General features: G+C 41.4%; 1 protein-coding gene across 11 annotated transcripts in view; it reads right to left on the bottom strand.

The window, feature by feature from the left end:
• RBM6 (RNA binding motif protein 6) overlaps positions 1-9100 on the bottom strand; it is a 56615-nt gene extending 47515 nt beyond the window's left edge. For 2 of the 11 annotated variants that reach the window (XM_083488653.1, XM_083488654.1), the window contains exons 1-5: positions 8959-9066; positions 5031-5079; positions 2162-3476; positions 1681-1770; positions 869-938 (exon numbers count right to left, since the gene is read on the bottom strand). In XM_083488653.1, coding sequence (XP_083344779.1) covers positions 869-938; positions 1681-1770; positions 2162-3476; positions 5031-5074 — 1519 coding nt within the window. In that variant the 5' untranslated portion in view covers positions 5075-5079; positions 8959-9066. Of the gene's footprint in view, positions 1-868; positions 939-1680; positions 1771-2161; positions 3698-5030; positions 5139-8893 lie in introns of all 11 variants that reach the window. The other 9 variants (XM_083488658.1, XM_083488650.1, XM_083488652.1 and 6 more) reach the window with 8 other exon arrangements.
• Positions 9101-13042: the final 3942 nt, after the last annotated feature.

Genomic DNA, 13042 nt, shown 5'->3' with positions numbered 1-13042 from the left:
TGCCCTTATCCAGACTGAGGGTATATAAGCAAACTATTTGATTCCCACATCACAGCGACCCAGGAAATACATGTACTAAGGATGCAGCACACACTAGTAGGTTACAGGACTGCTTTAAAGAAGCTCCAGATTTTAAATCCTTATAGAGATTTCTGTTACAATCAGACTGGAGCAGGAAAAGGAAAGGAAAAGTTCCAGAACATCTCCCCATTTTTCGTCCTGCATCTCTCACCCCTTCTGGAACTATAATATTAATATCTCACATTCCCTACCTCCATGTTTAACCTTGTCCATCTTTCTTTGCCTCCCCAAACCCCACCAAGAAAACTGCTAATTATTCCCTAACCAAACTTTATTTGGACAAGTCAGGAACTTACGGATTGAGGCCAGGAGATTTTAATGAAGCCATCCTCTGAAATGAGAAGTCCAACCCAACGTATAGAAACTTGGGAAGCATATAAGTATAGAAACGGTTCCACTGAGCTATTTAGAGCTATCAGTATTTGAAGATACTGGAATTAGGTGCCACAACATCTCAAGAGAAGACTATTTGTACATAGGATGTTACAGGACAAGTAATCTTGCCCAATGAGAAGATTTAATAAAGAACATCCACTAGAAACAATCCACTGCCATCTCCAGAAGGCTTCCTTAGGAGTGTTTTTGGGTTTTTTCCATGGCTAATGTAGAATTAGCAAGTCAGCTGTAAATCACCTCTGCTAAGCCTGGGCTCAACCCTGAAGAAGGCAAGGGAAGACTAGATGACCCAAAGGCCATGTAATCAATAGTAGTAAGGATGTCAGAAAAGGAAGCCATAATTGCAAGGTGAAATGTAAATCCACCCAACAGACACTGAATAAATTCTCACCTGTAGTATAATCTTTCAGGCGCATATTCTTCACTGGTGTCCCAACACATGCTTGGAAAGCATTAAGAATCTACAGAAGCAAACAAAGTTTCAGGTTAAGTTTTTTAAAAACAAAAACCCTATACAATAACATTTTTTTAAAAAGGAACATTCTGTTCTACCACAGGGCTGCCTCTGAAGACAGTTTGGAAACTTCAGCTGGTGCAGAATTCAATGACCAGGTTGCTCAGTGGTGCAAGACCAGTGTATAACACCAATCCTGGTCCAACTGCACTGGCTGCCAATTAGTTTCCCGATCCAATTCAAAGTGCTAGTTTTGATCTGTATAGCCTTAAATGCTTCAGGTCCTCAATGGCCGCCTCTCCCCCTATGAACTGACCCGGACCCTGCAATCACCATCTGAGGCCCTTATCTGTGTGTCTCCTCCATGAGAGGTCCAGAGGACAGCAACACGAGAATGGGCCTTTTACACAGAGGCCCCCCACATGGAATGCTCTTCCTAGGGAGGCTTGCCTGACGTCCACATTACATACATTTAGGTGCCAGGCAAACACAATCCTCTTCAAATAGGCCTTTGGCTGTTAAACTATATATGGCCTTTAAATGTGTGTGTTGGGGGTGTTATTGTTTTCACTATTATGTTGTGCATTTTGTGCTTTTATGTTGTAAACCACCTAATGATCTTTGGATGAACGACAGCATATAAATTTAATCAACAACAACAACAAAAATAATACAACATATGGAGAAAACTGTTACTGTGGAATTCTGGCTGTTCTAATTAAGTTTCAAGCAGCAAAATAAATACTTACATCATCTTTTGTTGCAGTTTGAGGCACTTTTCCTAGTCGAATCAGCTTGCTTGGTTTTATATCTTTGAGGCCGGTTCTATAATCCTGGTCCTTAAAGAAAAAGTTCAAGGAAACTTTAATGACAATAATGAAGACCTATCATTTTACTAAACAGTTTATAATGATTTAAAATAAATAACACTGTCTTGTTTTTATATAAAACGTTCACGATGTTGAAGCACAACCAGCTTCACATGTAAACTGTTTGAAGTCCCCTGTCAGTCAGGAATGTGGAATTTGAATTACTAGTAAGCAAAGGAAGACTACTAGATTTGAGAAAGTTTCAACGTTATAAGATATCATTGCAATATTACCTTACAGTAGCTTAACTAGGTTTTAAATATACAAAGGAGGGGAGGCTGTAATTAACTTATTCTTCCAAAGCTTTCATAAATATGTTTACACATGATTATAGATACAAGCTTTCCAACGAATCACATACCTGAAGATCTGGCTGAGAATCTTTAGAAGACTTGCCCTCTGCAAAAGACTTGCCATGTTCATAGTCAAACATCTGACTTCCTGGCAGTCGATGATCTACATCTCGATACTCAATGCCCCTATAGTCTGTATCCTGCCTTCCAAGGAAATCCAGGTCACTTTTTTCCTTAAGTCCAAGAGCAGATGGTTCAGATACTTGCTGTTCACCCGCAGGGAACTCCTGATTGCTAACAAAGGCCTGAGAAGGCTTATCTTGATCCTGAAGAGTGGGAAGAGGACCACAGCTACTTTGGAAGTCTAGTGACGAGTCAGTCTCGGGCTTCTGTCTTTGAGATTCTTCTTCTCTGGCTCTTGGTTCTGAATGTGGAAACTCCTTGCTTTGAACACTAAAGGAAGACCGCTCCCTAGCAGCAAGTCCAGCCTCATCTACCTCACATTCTCTATCTGTTGGCGGCACTGTAGAAAGGCTATGCTGGTAGTCCACAAGGTTTGGGTCCACCGAGGGCACATCTCTGTCTGCAAAATCCACAGGAGGTGGCACATCCCTACCCCTAAAATCCTGATCAGTCTGAGATTTTGGCCTATTTCTGAAATTTGAATGGGGTACATCTCTGTCTCTGAAGTCTAGGTCAGCTGCACCCACGCTCCTCAAGTCCATATCAGGCATTTCTCTTTTCCTAAACTCTGAATATGGCTGCTCCCTGCCCCTATAATCCTGTTCAGGCATGTCCCTTGCCCTAAAGTGTGGGTGAGATCCATCTCGGTTTCTGAAGTCTAAATCAAATGTTCCCCTTGCACGAAAATCAGATGGAGAATCATCTCTGCCTCTATAGCTCATATTATGAGCTTCCCTATCCCTGTAGTTCATACGGAAAGAATCCCTATTCCTGTAATCCATTGGAGGAATGTCTCCTCCACTATAATCCATAGACTGCCCCTCCCTATCCTGGAAATCTCCTTGATACATCTCCCTGCCTCTAAAATCTGGAAGAAGTGGCACCCTGCCCCTGAAGTCCAAGTGTGACTCATCTCTATTCTGAAAATCAGGTGGGTAATCTCTGCCTCCAAAACCATGCAAATGACCCTCCCCACCTCTGAAGTCACTATGTGGTCCATCTCTACCTCCAAAGCTGAAAGTAGGTTCCTCTCTGTTGGCAAACTGAGGATTGAGGATGCCTGGGTGTCCCTGGATATCAAAAGGAAGTGATTCTCTGCCAGAGAAGTTGCCAGAGTGTCTTTCTTGAGCAAGACTATCAAGGGGAGGAGGAGAGTAATCCCTGTTCCACCCGGGAGCAAACCTTTCTTCTTGGCTCCCACTGTAGAAATAAAGACAGTGTTATTCATAATGTCCTTCGAGTTTGTAATCTACACATCAGCATGTCTTCTCTAAACCTTTTACAGAGCTGTTCAACAGTAAGATCCGCAGAAGATATTGATGTTTGGTAGTTTAAGAGGAGGCAGTATACGACAGGCGTGACAAGTAAACTTGCGTACTCCCATTTCACCATAATTCCCAGTTGAACTCAACATGGAATACCTGAAATATTAATGAGTCATTGAAGGTAACAATCTACATAGTCTCACAGTACATACAGCTGGGGCATTTGGAATTATCCATTAAGGAAGCCACCGCATTTGTCCTTGATGCTCCTCCAAATAAAGAATTTCCATTAAATCTGGTTTTATCACTATCTTAAGCAGTTGAGCAACTATGCTCATGCTGCTATATTCATATAACAAGGCCTTTGTGGACAAGCTCAATACTGTATTTGAATGACACTGCCCAGTCCATGTGTTAGTTGTACTAACATACTATCAAGGAGGGGAGACAATTATGAGATTTTATATACTTTCTCGGCTCGCACCATTGTTTTACTTTGATCTCAATTTGCAGTAGTGCATATTGCACCTTCCTCATGTGCTCCTTCATCTGCACCATAACAACTGCATACCCATCTAACATGTCTCATGCGTATTTAGTAGGCAGACCCATGCATAAAAGCAAAGCATCTTTGTCGTCTGCTGATGGCTACTATCCATTACTCTTTGAAGACATTTCCCCAAACCTATCAATGTGGTTCTGTCAATATAGCTGTTTCTCTCAAGATTTTTCATTGTGTCAGAGCATATGCACGCATGCCATAAAGTTTCCAGGAGCATTTGATCCTAGAAACTCCAAGGCCCTACAATAACACAAGGCATAATGTACAGTTCTAGTAGCCTAGCAAAGGGGACAAGCGTGTCCCCTACCTCAGAAGACTCCCCCTCTGACTTGCTGCGTCTTCGGGCCTTCTGCACTTTGCTAACAGGAGATGAAGGCTCACAGCTTTGGCCATGAGGGTCAAGTTCATGGCCTGCACATATAAACACAAGCATAAACACTCTTCCATGACCTTATAGTGTCCCAACATCGAGTGGAATCTATTTTCTGGAACCTACTTTCTGCCCAAACAACATTTAATAGTTCCTGTAGTCATTTGTTAATATAACTGTCAATTTGACAAGGGAAATGTTCATACCTTCCAAGTGTACACTGAGTTATATGCACCAGCTACATCTGCTTCCAGGATACTCCATTCTATCCTCTTCCTCTCATCAGCATTCCATGACCATGGTTCCCCCAGAACTAATGGTACCTCCCTCGTGTGTACTCGAGATGTTATTTTGACTACATAAAAAGCAGTACTAGGAAACCTTGGGGAGGAGCTGGTGGAGGGGAAGGGCAAGCCCTGTAAGGATGCTGTGCAAGTGGGTTGTCACAAGTGGTTACCAATTATGAAGCAGAGATTTTGTGTCATCTTATTACATGGTATCTAGCCTAATGCAGGACAAATATAAATACAAAAACTTATTTCATGTTAAACACTTACCGAAAAGGACCCATTCTGTTGGCTGGTCGAGGGTTTCCCCACATTTTGTCTGTGATAAGACAAACAGAAGAAAGAGTTCTTGTTTTTGTCAAACTGCAGCTGTGTTTTCTACAAGATACAAATATGATAAAAAGCCAACTAAATTAGCATTCTTCTGGCTAATAAATTTTATCTTTTAAACCAGCAAATATTACCCAGTTCAACTTCTTGAATGATTTGAACCTACAAGGTAAGAGTCAAAAGCTAAGCAGTTGACCACTGTGCAACTGAAAGACAGTGCGAATTTCCATTGCAAACTGTGAGATTTAACTATTCTAAATCAAAACATTTCCCCATCACTTCCACTGATAAGAGGTTTGCAAGGTCCTATGTTTCACAAGAGTGGTTAAATCAATGACAGTCTAGAACGTTCATCAGGTCTTTCAACATCTCAGTGAATTCTGCACATCTACAGACAGCATTTAACTCAATCAGAATTATAAAATAAGCCCATTCTGATTAGAGCAATTTATAATCCACAACACAATACCACAACATGGGTCATATCCAAAGAAAAGCAACAGGTGCTAATTTATTGTGTGAAGTTGCTCCATAATTTATTCAGAAGTGTCAAAGGAGATGAGATATGGAGAGTGGAAAGAGCAGAGGAAGAGGAAGTAAGAGTAAGGAAGGAGGCCCAGCAAAACACATTGCACATCAGAGAGAGGAGTTCTTATCTAATCTTCACTGAACTTTACACACATCTAGCATACCTGAAATTCAGAGCCACTTCCAGTCCATCCTAACTGCCCACAAATAAATCACCTGTGTTTTGCCAAAAACACTAGCAAGATGCTCTTTATTCTGGATATTGGCAAATGTACAGCACTTCATGAACTCCACCACAATTTGGCTTAAACACCCACTCTATAAAGAACAAAAGTCTGTATGTATCCCAATTTAAATCGATGTACAATATGTTGAAGGTGAAAGAAGAAGAAAGATCAGATCCACCACTATTAATCATACAGGAACAACCATGATACTAGCTGCATTATGTCTTCCTCAGAAGAACTCTGCAAATGAATAATATGACTCAAAAATGGGCAAATATGTGGCCAGCACTATGCCACATTGTTCAATTGGGCTGTTTCCAATGTTTATATCAAAAAAACTTTTGTTTCCAGCATACATTCTAGGGCTTGGCTTTAAAAATAAATCTATAAATATGAATTCCACAACCAATGGGCGGGTTTTCACTTAATACAATACATATTCCAGTGCAGGGAATAAATATTATTAATCTGATACTGATAAGTAAAAAAAAAACCTGCTCTAGCATTAATTCTGCATGGAAACTTGTCTTTTTATAGATGGGGAAGTAAATATGATAATCTAGTAAACTAAAGCAAAAATGTGCTGAGTTCTAGATACCTTGAACACAAGTGCACTGGGGAAAAAACATATTTAGTATACATTTCTACCTGAATTATAGGTAGAATTAACAAAGATAAATTGCAAAACAGCACAGCTGAGTATTAGGGTGGAGCAGTCTGGAAAGAAAAGACTGAGCAGCAGGATAAACAAAGCCTCTCTTTATGTGTCACTTCCTATACATGTTCTGTGCCTCAACTAGCCTGTGAACAGTTTGTATTGAAAGAAAGTCACAAATAACCTTATGACTTGCATTGATTTGAGCATTGTAAGAATAACTACTGAACTGATAACTAACTGCATGTTATCCTAGCAACAACCAATTACTACATTTTCTGACAATGGCAAACAACTTTCCATCACTTGCAACAATGAACTGCTATAGTTTACACAGGACAAACAGGATATTTTCTGCACAACAATGAAAGGACAGAAAGCAGCGATTAGAAATGGCAGCACAAGAGAAACTAGGTGAATATTTCAATCCAATGATATTCCATTTTTGCCCTGAAGGTTACTGTACACAACTTTTTTTAAAAAACAACAACAATTTTTAATGGCAGACAAACTATTTGTAGAGGTATGTCCTTTGTTTTCCAAGAACTCAATGTGATGCAATGTTATTTTAAAAAATATAACCTTTAAAGTAATAATTATACTTTAAAAAGTGTTCAATATATTGATTTCCTTATTTTGAGTGTTTTTGATGCTGATGATTTGTAATAATTAATGCTTGTTTTAAAACTGGTTCTTTTGTTTATAATAATAATAATAATAATAATAATAATAATAATAATAATAATAATAATAATTTATTATTTATACCCCGCCCATCTGGCTGGGCCTCCCCAGCCATTCTGGACGGCTTCCATAAAACCAAAAAGACAGTAAAATCACACGTTAAATGTTTATTTGCATTTTCAGTTATTTATTATATTAAATTGCTTAAAGCCAGTTTGGAATGGGTGTCTTCTGGCAGCATATAAGTGCAGCTGTAACAAAATTAAAATATGGCTACAGAATTAGGTGTTCCTAAGCCAATGCTCAAATAGAGTGTGTTCTGAATAAAAATTCTACCATATTAAAACTAATAAAAACAATAATATGCTCTATATCCATCAACAAGTCTTTCCAGATATTCAGTAAATATAATGGGGGAAATGCCAAATAGTTTTTATTTATTTCATTTCTGTATCCCACTCATACTCTAAGGAGCTCAGGGAGAGGTAAAGGGTTATTGATGGTTTGCATAATTAGAATCTGTCATTCATTTATGAGTTGCCTGCAGCAACAACATGTCACTGGAACAAAGTGTAACCGCATTTGCTTTGATTCCAAGACTACAGTCATTACTCATAGCCAATTAATTAAGGCCACACTCCTAATTCTACCATCTTGGGGTTAGATACAATTGAGTTCAACAGAAGTAGCTTCCAAGCAGACAGTTGTATTTAACTTATTAAATTTCTATCTCACTCTTCCTCCCAACAGGCCAGTTAGGGATGAGGTGTAAAAATGATATGATTACATCTGCACAACTTCACATAAAATTAAAATATTTTTTAAAGGGAAGAGCACTAGCTTTTTAGATTATCATAGAATTATAGAACTGTAGAGCTGGAAGGGACCTTGGGGGTCATACAGTCCAACACCCTGCAATGCATATGTGTATGTGTGTGTTACTGCTAGCATTCTGACGTGTGAGACATGGGAAGGCGGGAGGCTCCCTTTTAAGATAGCCGGTGATATCTGCTGTTTTCACAATTAACTATATAAAACAATGAATACATTTTTAAAAATAAAAACGCTTTCCTGAGATCATTTAAATTTACTAACTGTTCATTTCCTCCCCAGATGCTTGCACAATTATTCCTAGAGCCAGGGGTTTTATTTTTGTTTCTGCACCTTCAGTTCCAACCATACTTCTGGACCACAAATCTGCAAGCGCCCCACATCTCCTTGACAGAGTTTAACAGCACAGGAAATCTTACTACACAAGCCAATCCAATGGTACATCCTCCAGCTTAGCCTACACTGGCAGCAGCTCGCCAAAGTGCCAAGGAAGAGAGGCCTCTGAACAACCCTATCAACTGAAGATACCAGTAACTGAAGGGGAACCTTCCAAAGGCGTTCTCTTGGGTCTACCTCCTTCACTGTTAACAAGCGGACACCCCTCCAGGCCCCCCCTCTGCCGGGAGAGCATTTCTACGGCCCAAACGCCCCCCTCTTCTTGCCCCCCACCCAGCAAATGCCACGAGCTGAGGATGCGTCCGAGTCACCGGTACCCCTGGCAAGAGGCTCCCCTCCCCGCCGCCCTGTCCCGCGCGGCCCTGTCAGCGCCAGGCGCGTTTCCCGCGTGCGGTCTCGCTGCTCCAAAAGGGACAAAGGGGGGGGCTTTCCCTACCCGCCTCCCTCACGACCCAAGGCGGACTGTAGTCGGCCGCACAAGCCCAGCGAGGCAGGCGGGGCCTTCCGTGCCAGAGAAAGAGCGGGAGCGCGAAGGAGAGATACCCACCACAAGCAAGGCGGGCAGCTCGGCCACTCTGGGCCTCCACAGCGAAGCCACAACGCCGAGCCAGAAGAAACCGGAAATTCCGGTGCGCTCAACCATGTGACCTTGCAAAGCGCACCCAGCCATCCAGGGGCACGCGCGCAGCGGCCTATACGGCTAACCATAGACTTAAGGCGGATAGAGCGGTTCCCAGATAGCTTCGGAAGCCATCTTTGGGGGTCTCTCCAGAGGCGGAAGTGGGAGCTGCCCAAAGAAAACAATGGAGAAATCCAGGATTTTAGCGTCGCTGGGTTTGGGCTGCGTGTGGCAGCCAAAATTTTTAAAAAAGCAAGCTTTCTTGCCGAATTTTCTTTTTATTTTATTTTTTTGATCGAGTGCTTTCAAACTTTAAAGCCCAACGGGTCTGTAGTCAAGTCAATGAAGCTATGCAGTAGGATGCTGGGTGGGGCTTATTAACGTAGGTAGTAGCCCTTTGTTGCAAGAAAGCTAAAGCAACGTCAGCCCGCCTTTCACTGAAAATATTAGTAGGGAGCTGCACTAAAACGGGTATAAGTTGCACGCTCTTCAATTTGGAAACAATGCACTGGCATGGGAACCGCTTTAAAAGTTTTTCTTACAGTCAGTGGTATACAAATTTCATCAACAAAAAGAAATGAACCTTTAACTGTCTTAAAGCTTAATAATAATAATAGCTCTAAGTTAGAAAAGGCGTGATTTGCTGTCGGGTGCTGGAGGTGGAGAAAGTGCTGCTGCTGCTACCAAATCACAGCTACGCCAAAATCCTGGATTTCTTTATTCTATATTCCAATTTTGTTATCTGCGTGCTGCTACCAGACAGCAGCCACGTACAAGAGGGTACTCGGAATAATCCCAAGGTTTGAAAATGCACACACACACACAAAAAGGCAAAAGAAAACCCTGGGGGAAATAAGTCAACCTAGTGAGGACTGAGCATCAGTAGCTGCAGGACGCTGATCGATTGTTACAGGGGTAGGGAAATGCAATGGAGTTTCGTGGACGAAGGCTGGGTTGAACCGTGAACAAGATCACTCTGAACTAGAATATGGTGAAGAGCAAGTAAATGTAAATCCATAAATTAATTAACATTTTGTTGCAGGTCCGGTCCCACTTGTTTTGTGTGGACAGCTCTCACTTATGCCCCATGGAATATGAAAAAGATAGCTACAGAAGGACTCGGGAAATCAATCATCAGACAACTGAATTGTAATTCTAATATTTGTATTTTTATAATGCTCCTATACGCCCTAAATGCTCTGCTTGGAAAGAGGAAATAAAGAAAAAGAACTCACTTGCTCAATGCGGAGGGGTGTATGTCTTATAACTACATTTCCCAGGATGCTCCGCAACCCACTTCCTCCTTTTCTCTAGCGTCGCTGTGTAATGCTGGGACTTGCAGCTTTATATTCATGGTTTGAACCTGTAAGAACGATGACGGCAACGACAAGATTTGTGCTGTTGATGAAGTTGGTCAGTACTGCGGTTGTATAAACATTCCAGTCGTATAGAAGAAGGGCTGAAGCAGATTTATTTTGAAGAATAGCAGAATTTTATGTGAAGCTCTCTGATAAAGTTATCATAATATATCAAAGTTTGGGCGGGCATTCTACACCTGAAACACTTTTGTTGTTATTCCACGTGTTGTTTGGACAAGGCTTCTCACTGAATATGTTTGGAGGCTGACCTCAAGACTCTTCTTTCACCGTCTTTTTATTTTTTCAATAAAATTGATAAACTAAGGCATGCTTAATGAAGTTGCAGTCAGTATTTGATTCTTTTAATTGTTGCAGTGCTACCTTACATTTTATATATATTTGTTTAAGTACCTTGGAAGAAGGGGGTGGAGAGTAACAAAATAACACTTAATAACACTTGTGGAGGGTTTGTGTATTAGTCACACACTACCATGACCTGGAGATGGGTCTGGGTTGTGCAAGTAAGCATAGTTAGCAGAATGCAGTTAGGTTTGCAAGCCAGAAGGGAAGGCGGCACTAAGACACAGGAAGTGGAGGAGGCCTTTAGCCTTATCAAGCACGGGGCAGGAGAAGGCCCAGTAAACCTGTCCCTGTCCTTTGGTTTCATTGTGCAGATGGAGGCTTGAATGTGTAAAGTTGTGGGGTGGAATGCACACACATCTCCCCCAGAAACCAGTAGGCCAAGCCCTGCCCTTTCATCACAGAGGTGATGGAAATGGCTATAACAGTAGAACTGTTTCCTTTTCCCTCCACTTTAGGCTCCTCAATAAGCATTTCACACCTTACCTGTCTCTCTTGAAAGGCGTACACCTAGTCTTTCTTAAATGTGGGTTTGACAAGACATTCATATTCTCAATGTAATTAACTATTCTGAACTATTTTGTCAAGCAGAGGTAAGGAAGCATTGTCACCAGTTTCCAAGTTCGAGAATGAGATACTAGTGGCATGTTCATAAAATGTTACGTTCATTCTTTTAAACCACTTAATGGCAGCAGACCTCCAAATGCCAGTTTCTGGGAGAGAAACAGAGAGAGACCTATTGCCTGCTTTTGTGCTTCCCAGGGGCATCTAGTTGGCCACTGTAGGGAAAGGGATTCTAAACTAAATGGGCCTTTGGTCTGATCCTTAAGTTCTTAAGCATTTTCACACCAGATGTTGCAATTCTGCATCTTCAATTGATAGAATCTTACCTACCTCCACCAGTTTTTCTGCACGTGCCCTAAAGTGCCTAATTACTGTGATTTCCAAAATAGTGCTATAAGGACAAACACAATAGTTTTTTTGCGGGGTGGGGCTCATTCAAGAGCAACATGCTGCTCCTTCAAGAGCTTTGTACCTGTGGAGGTTATTTCACAGATCATAATTTGGAACTGGTGCAAGGAAATAGCTATGACTGCCATTCCACACATACTTACTTGGTGGCCTAGGACCCTCGTACCTACGGGACCGCCTCTCCTGGTATGCCCCACAGAGAAACTTACGGTCTTCAAATAAAAACATCTTGAAGGTCCCAGGCCACAGAGAAGTTAGGCTGGCCTCAACTAGAGCCAGGGCTTTTTCGGCTGTGGCTCCGATCTGGTGGAACACTCTGTCACAAGAGACCAGGGCCCTGCGGGACTTGACATCTTTCCGCAGGGCCTGCAAGACAGAGTTGTTCCGCCAGGCCTTTGGCCAGGGCACAGCCTGACTCCCTCCCTCGGCAATCTTCGCGGAGCTCTGGCCCAATGGTTGCCAGTGGCCTGAATTAATTAATTTTACAATGAATGATTTTAGAGTGTTGTTTATGTTATACTTTTATACTGTTTTATTGTTGTTAGCCGCCCTGAGCCCGGCTTCGGCTGGGGAGGGCGGGATATAAATAAAATTTATTATTATTATTATTATTATTGTATTGGATGTGGTTTACCTCTGTATAAACCTGCAACAGATTGAACTGAAAAGTTGTGTGAACTGTGATTATGGAAGTTGTAAGGACTACCAAGGTTGAGTTAACTGAGCTAAATTTCTTTATTTATTGCATTTATATCACACCTTTCCCCCCAAGGAGCTTAAGATGCTATACATGGTTCTTCTCATTTAATCACAACTGTGAGGTAGGTTAGGCTGAGAGTCAGTGACTGGCCCAAGGTCGGCCAGTGAGCGTCATGACTGAGTGGAGTTTTGAACCATGGTCTTCCAGGTCCTTGTCCAGAACTCAAACCACTACAGTACACTGGCTGAATGTGAACATTCTGATTTACAGATCTTAATGCATACAGCTCAAAGCCCTTCAACTTATTTTTGTAGCAGACTCGATCATACATGCTTCTCTAGGAGTAAATCTGAATGAACACAGGAGAATTCAGTTCTAAGTAATGTGGCAGCATGGCTGTAATCACAAACATATTTATTTGGGAATAAAACCCAGCGAGACTTCTGAAAAAACATGCCACATGTTTGTTATGGCTTTTTTTCCTCCTTAACATTTAAAAATGTGATGTGACCTAATAAAAACATTACAACAGAACATTTTACAGGATTTAATAGTTTGAAACAGGACTTCCTCTCCATTTCCCCATCTTCATCATGAGATTAATAGTGTCAGCTGACCTTAC

This window comes from Podarcis liolepis (genome assembly GCF_965112155.1).
Source record: "Podarcis liolepis genome assembly, chromosome: 2".
NCBI classification, from domain to species: domain Eukaryota; kingdom Metazoa; phylum Chordata; class Lepidosauria; order Squamata; family Lacertidae; genus Podarcis; species Podarcis liolepis.
This window is presented reverse-complemented; position numbering and strand designations above follow the sequence as displayed.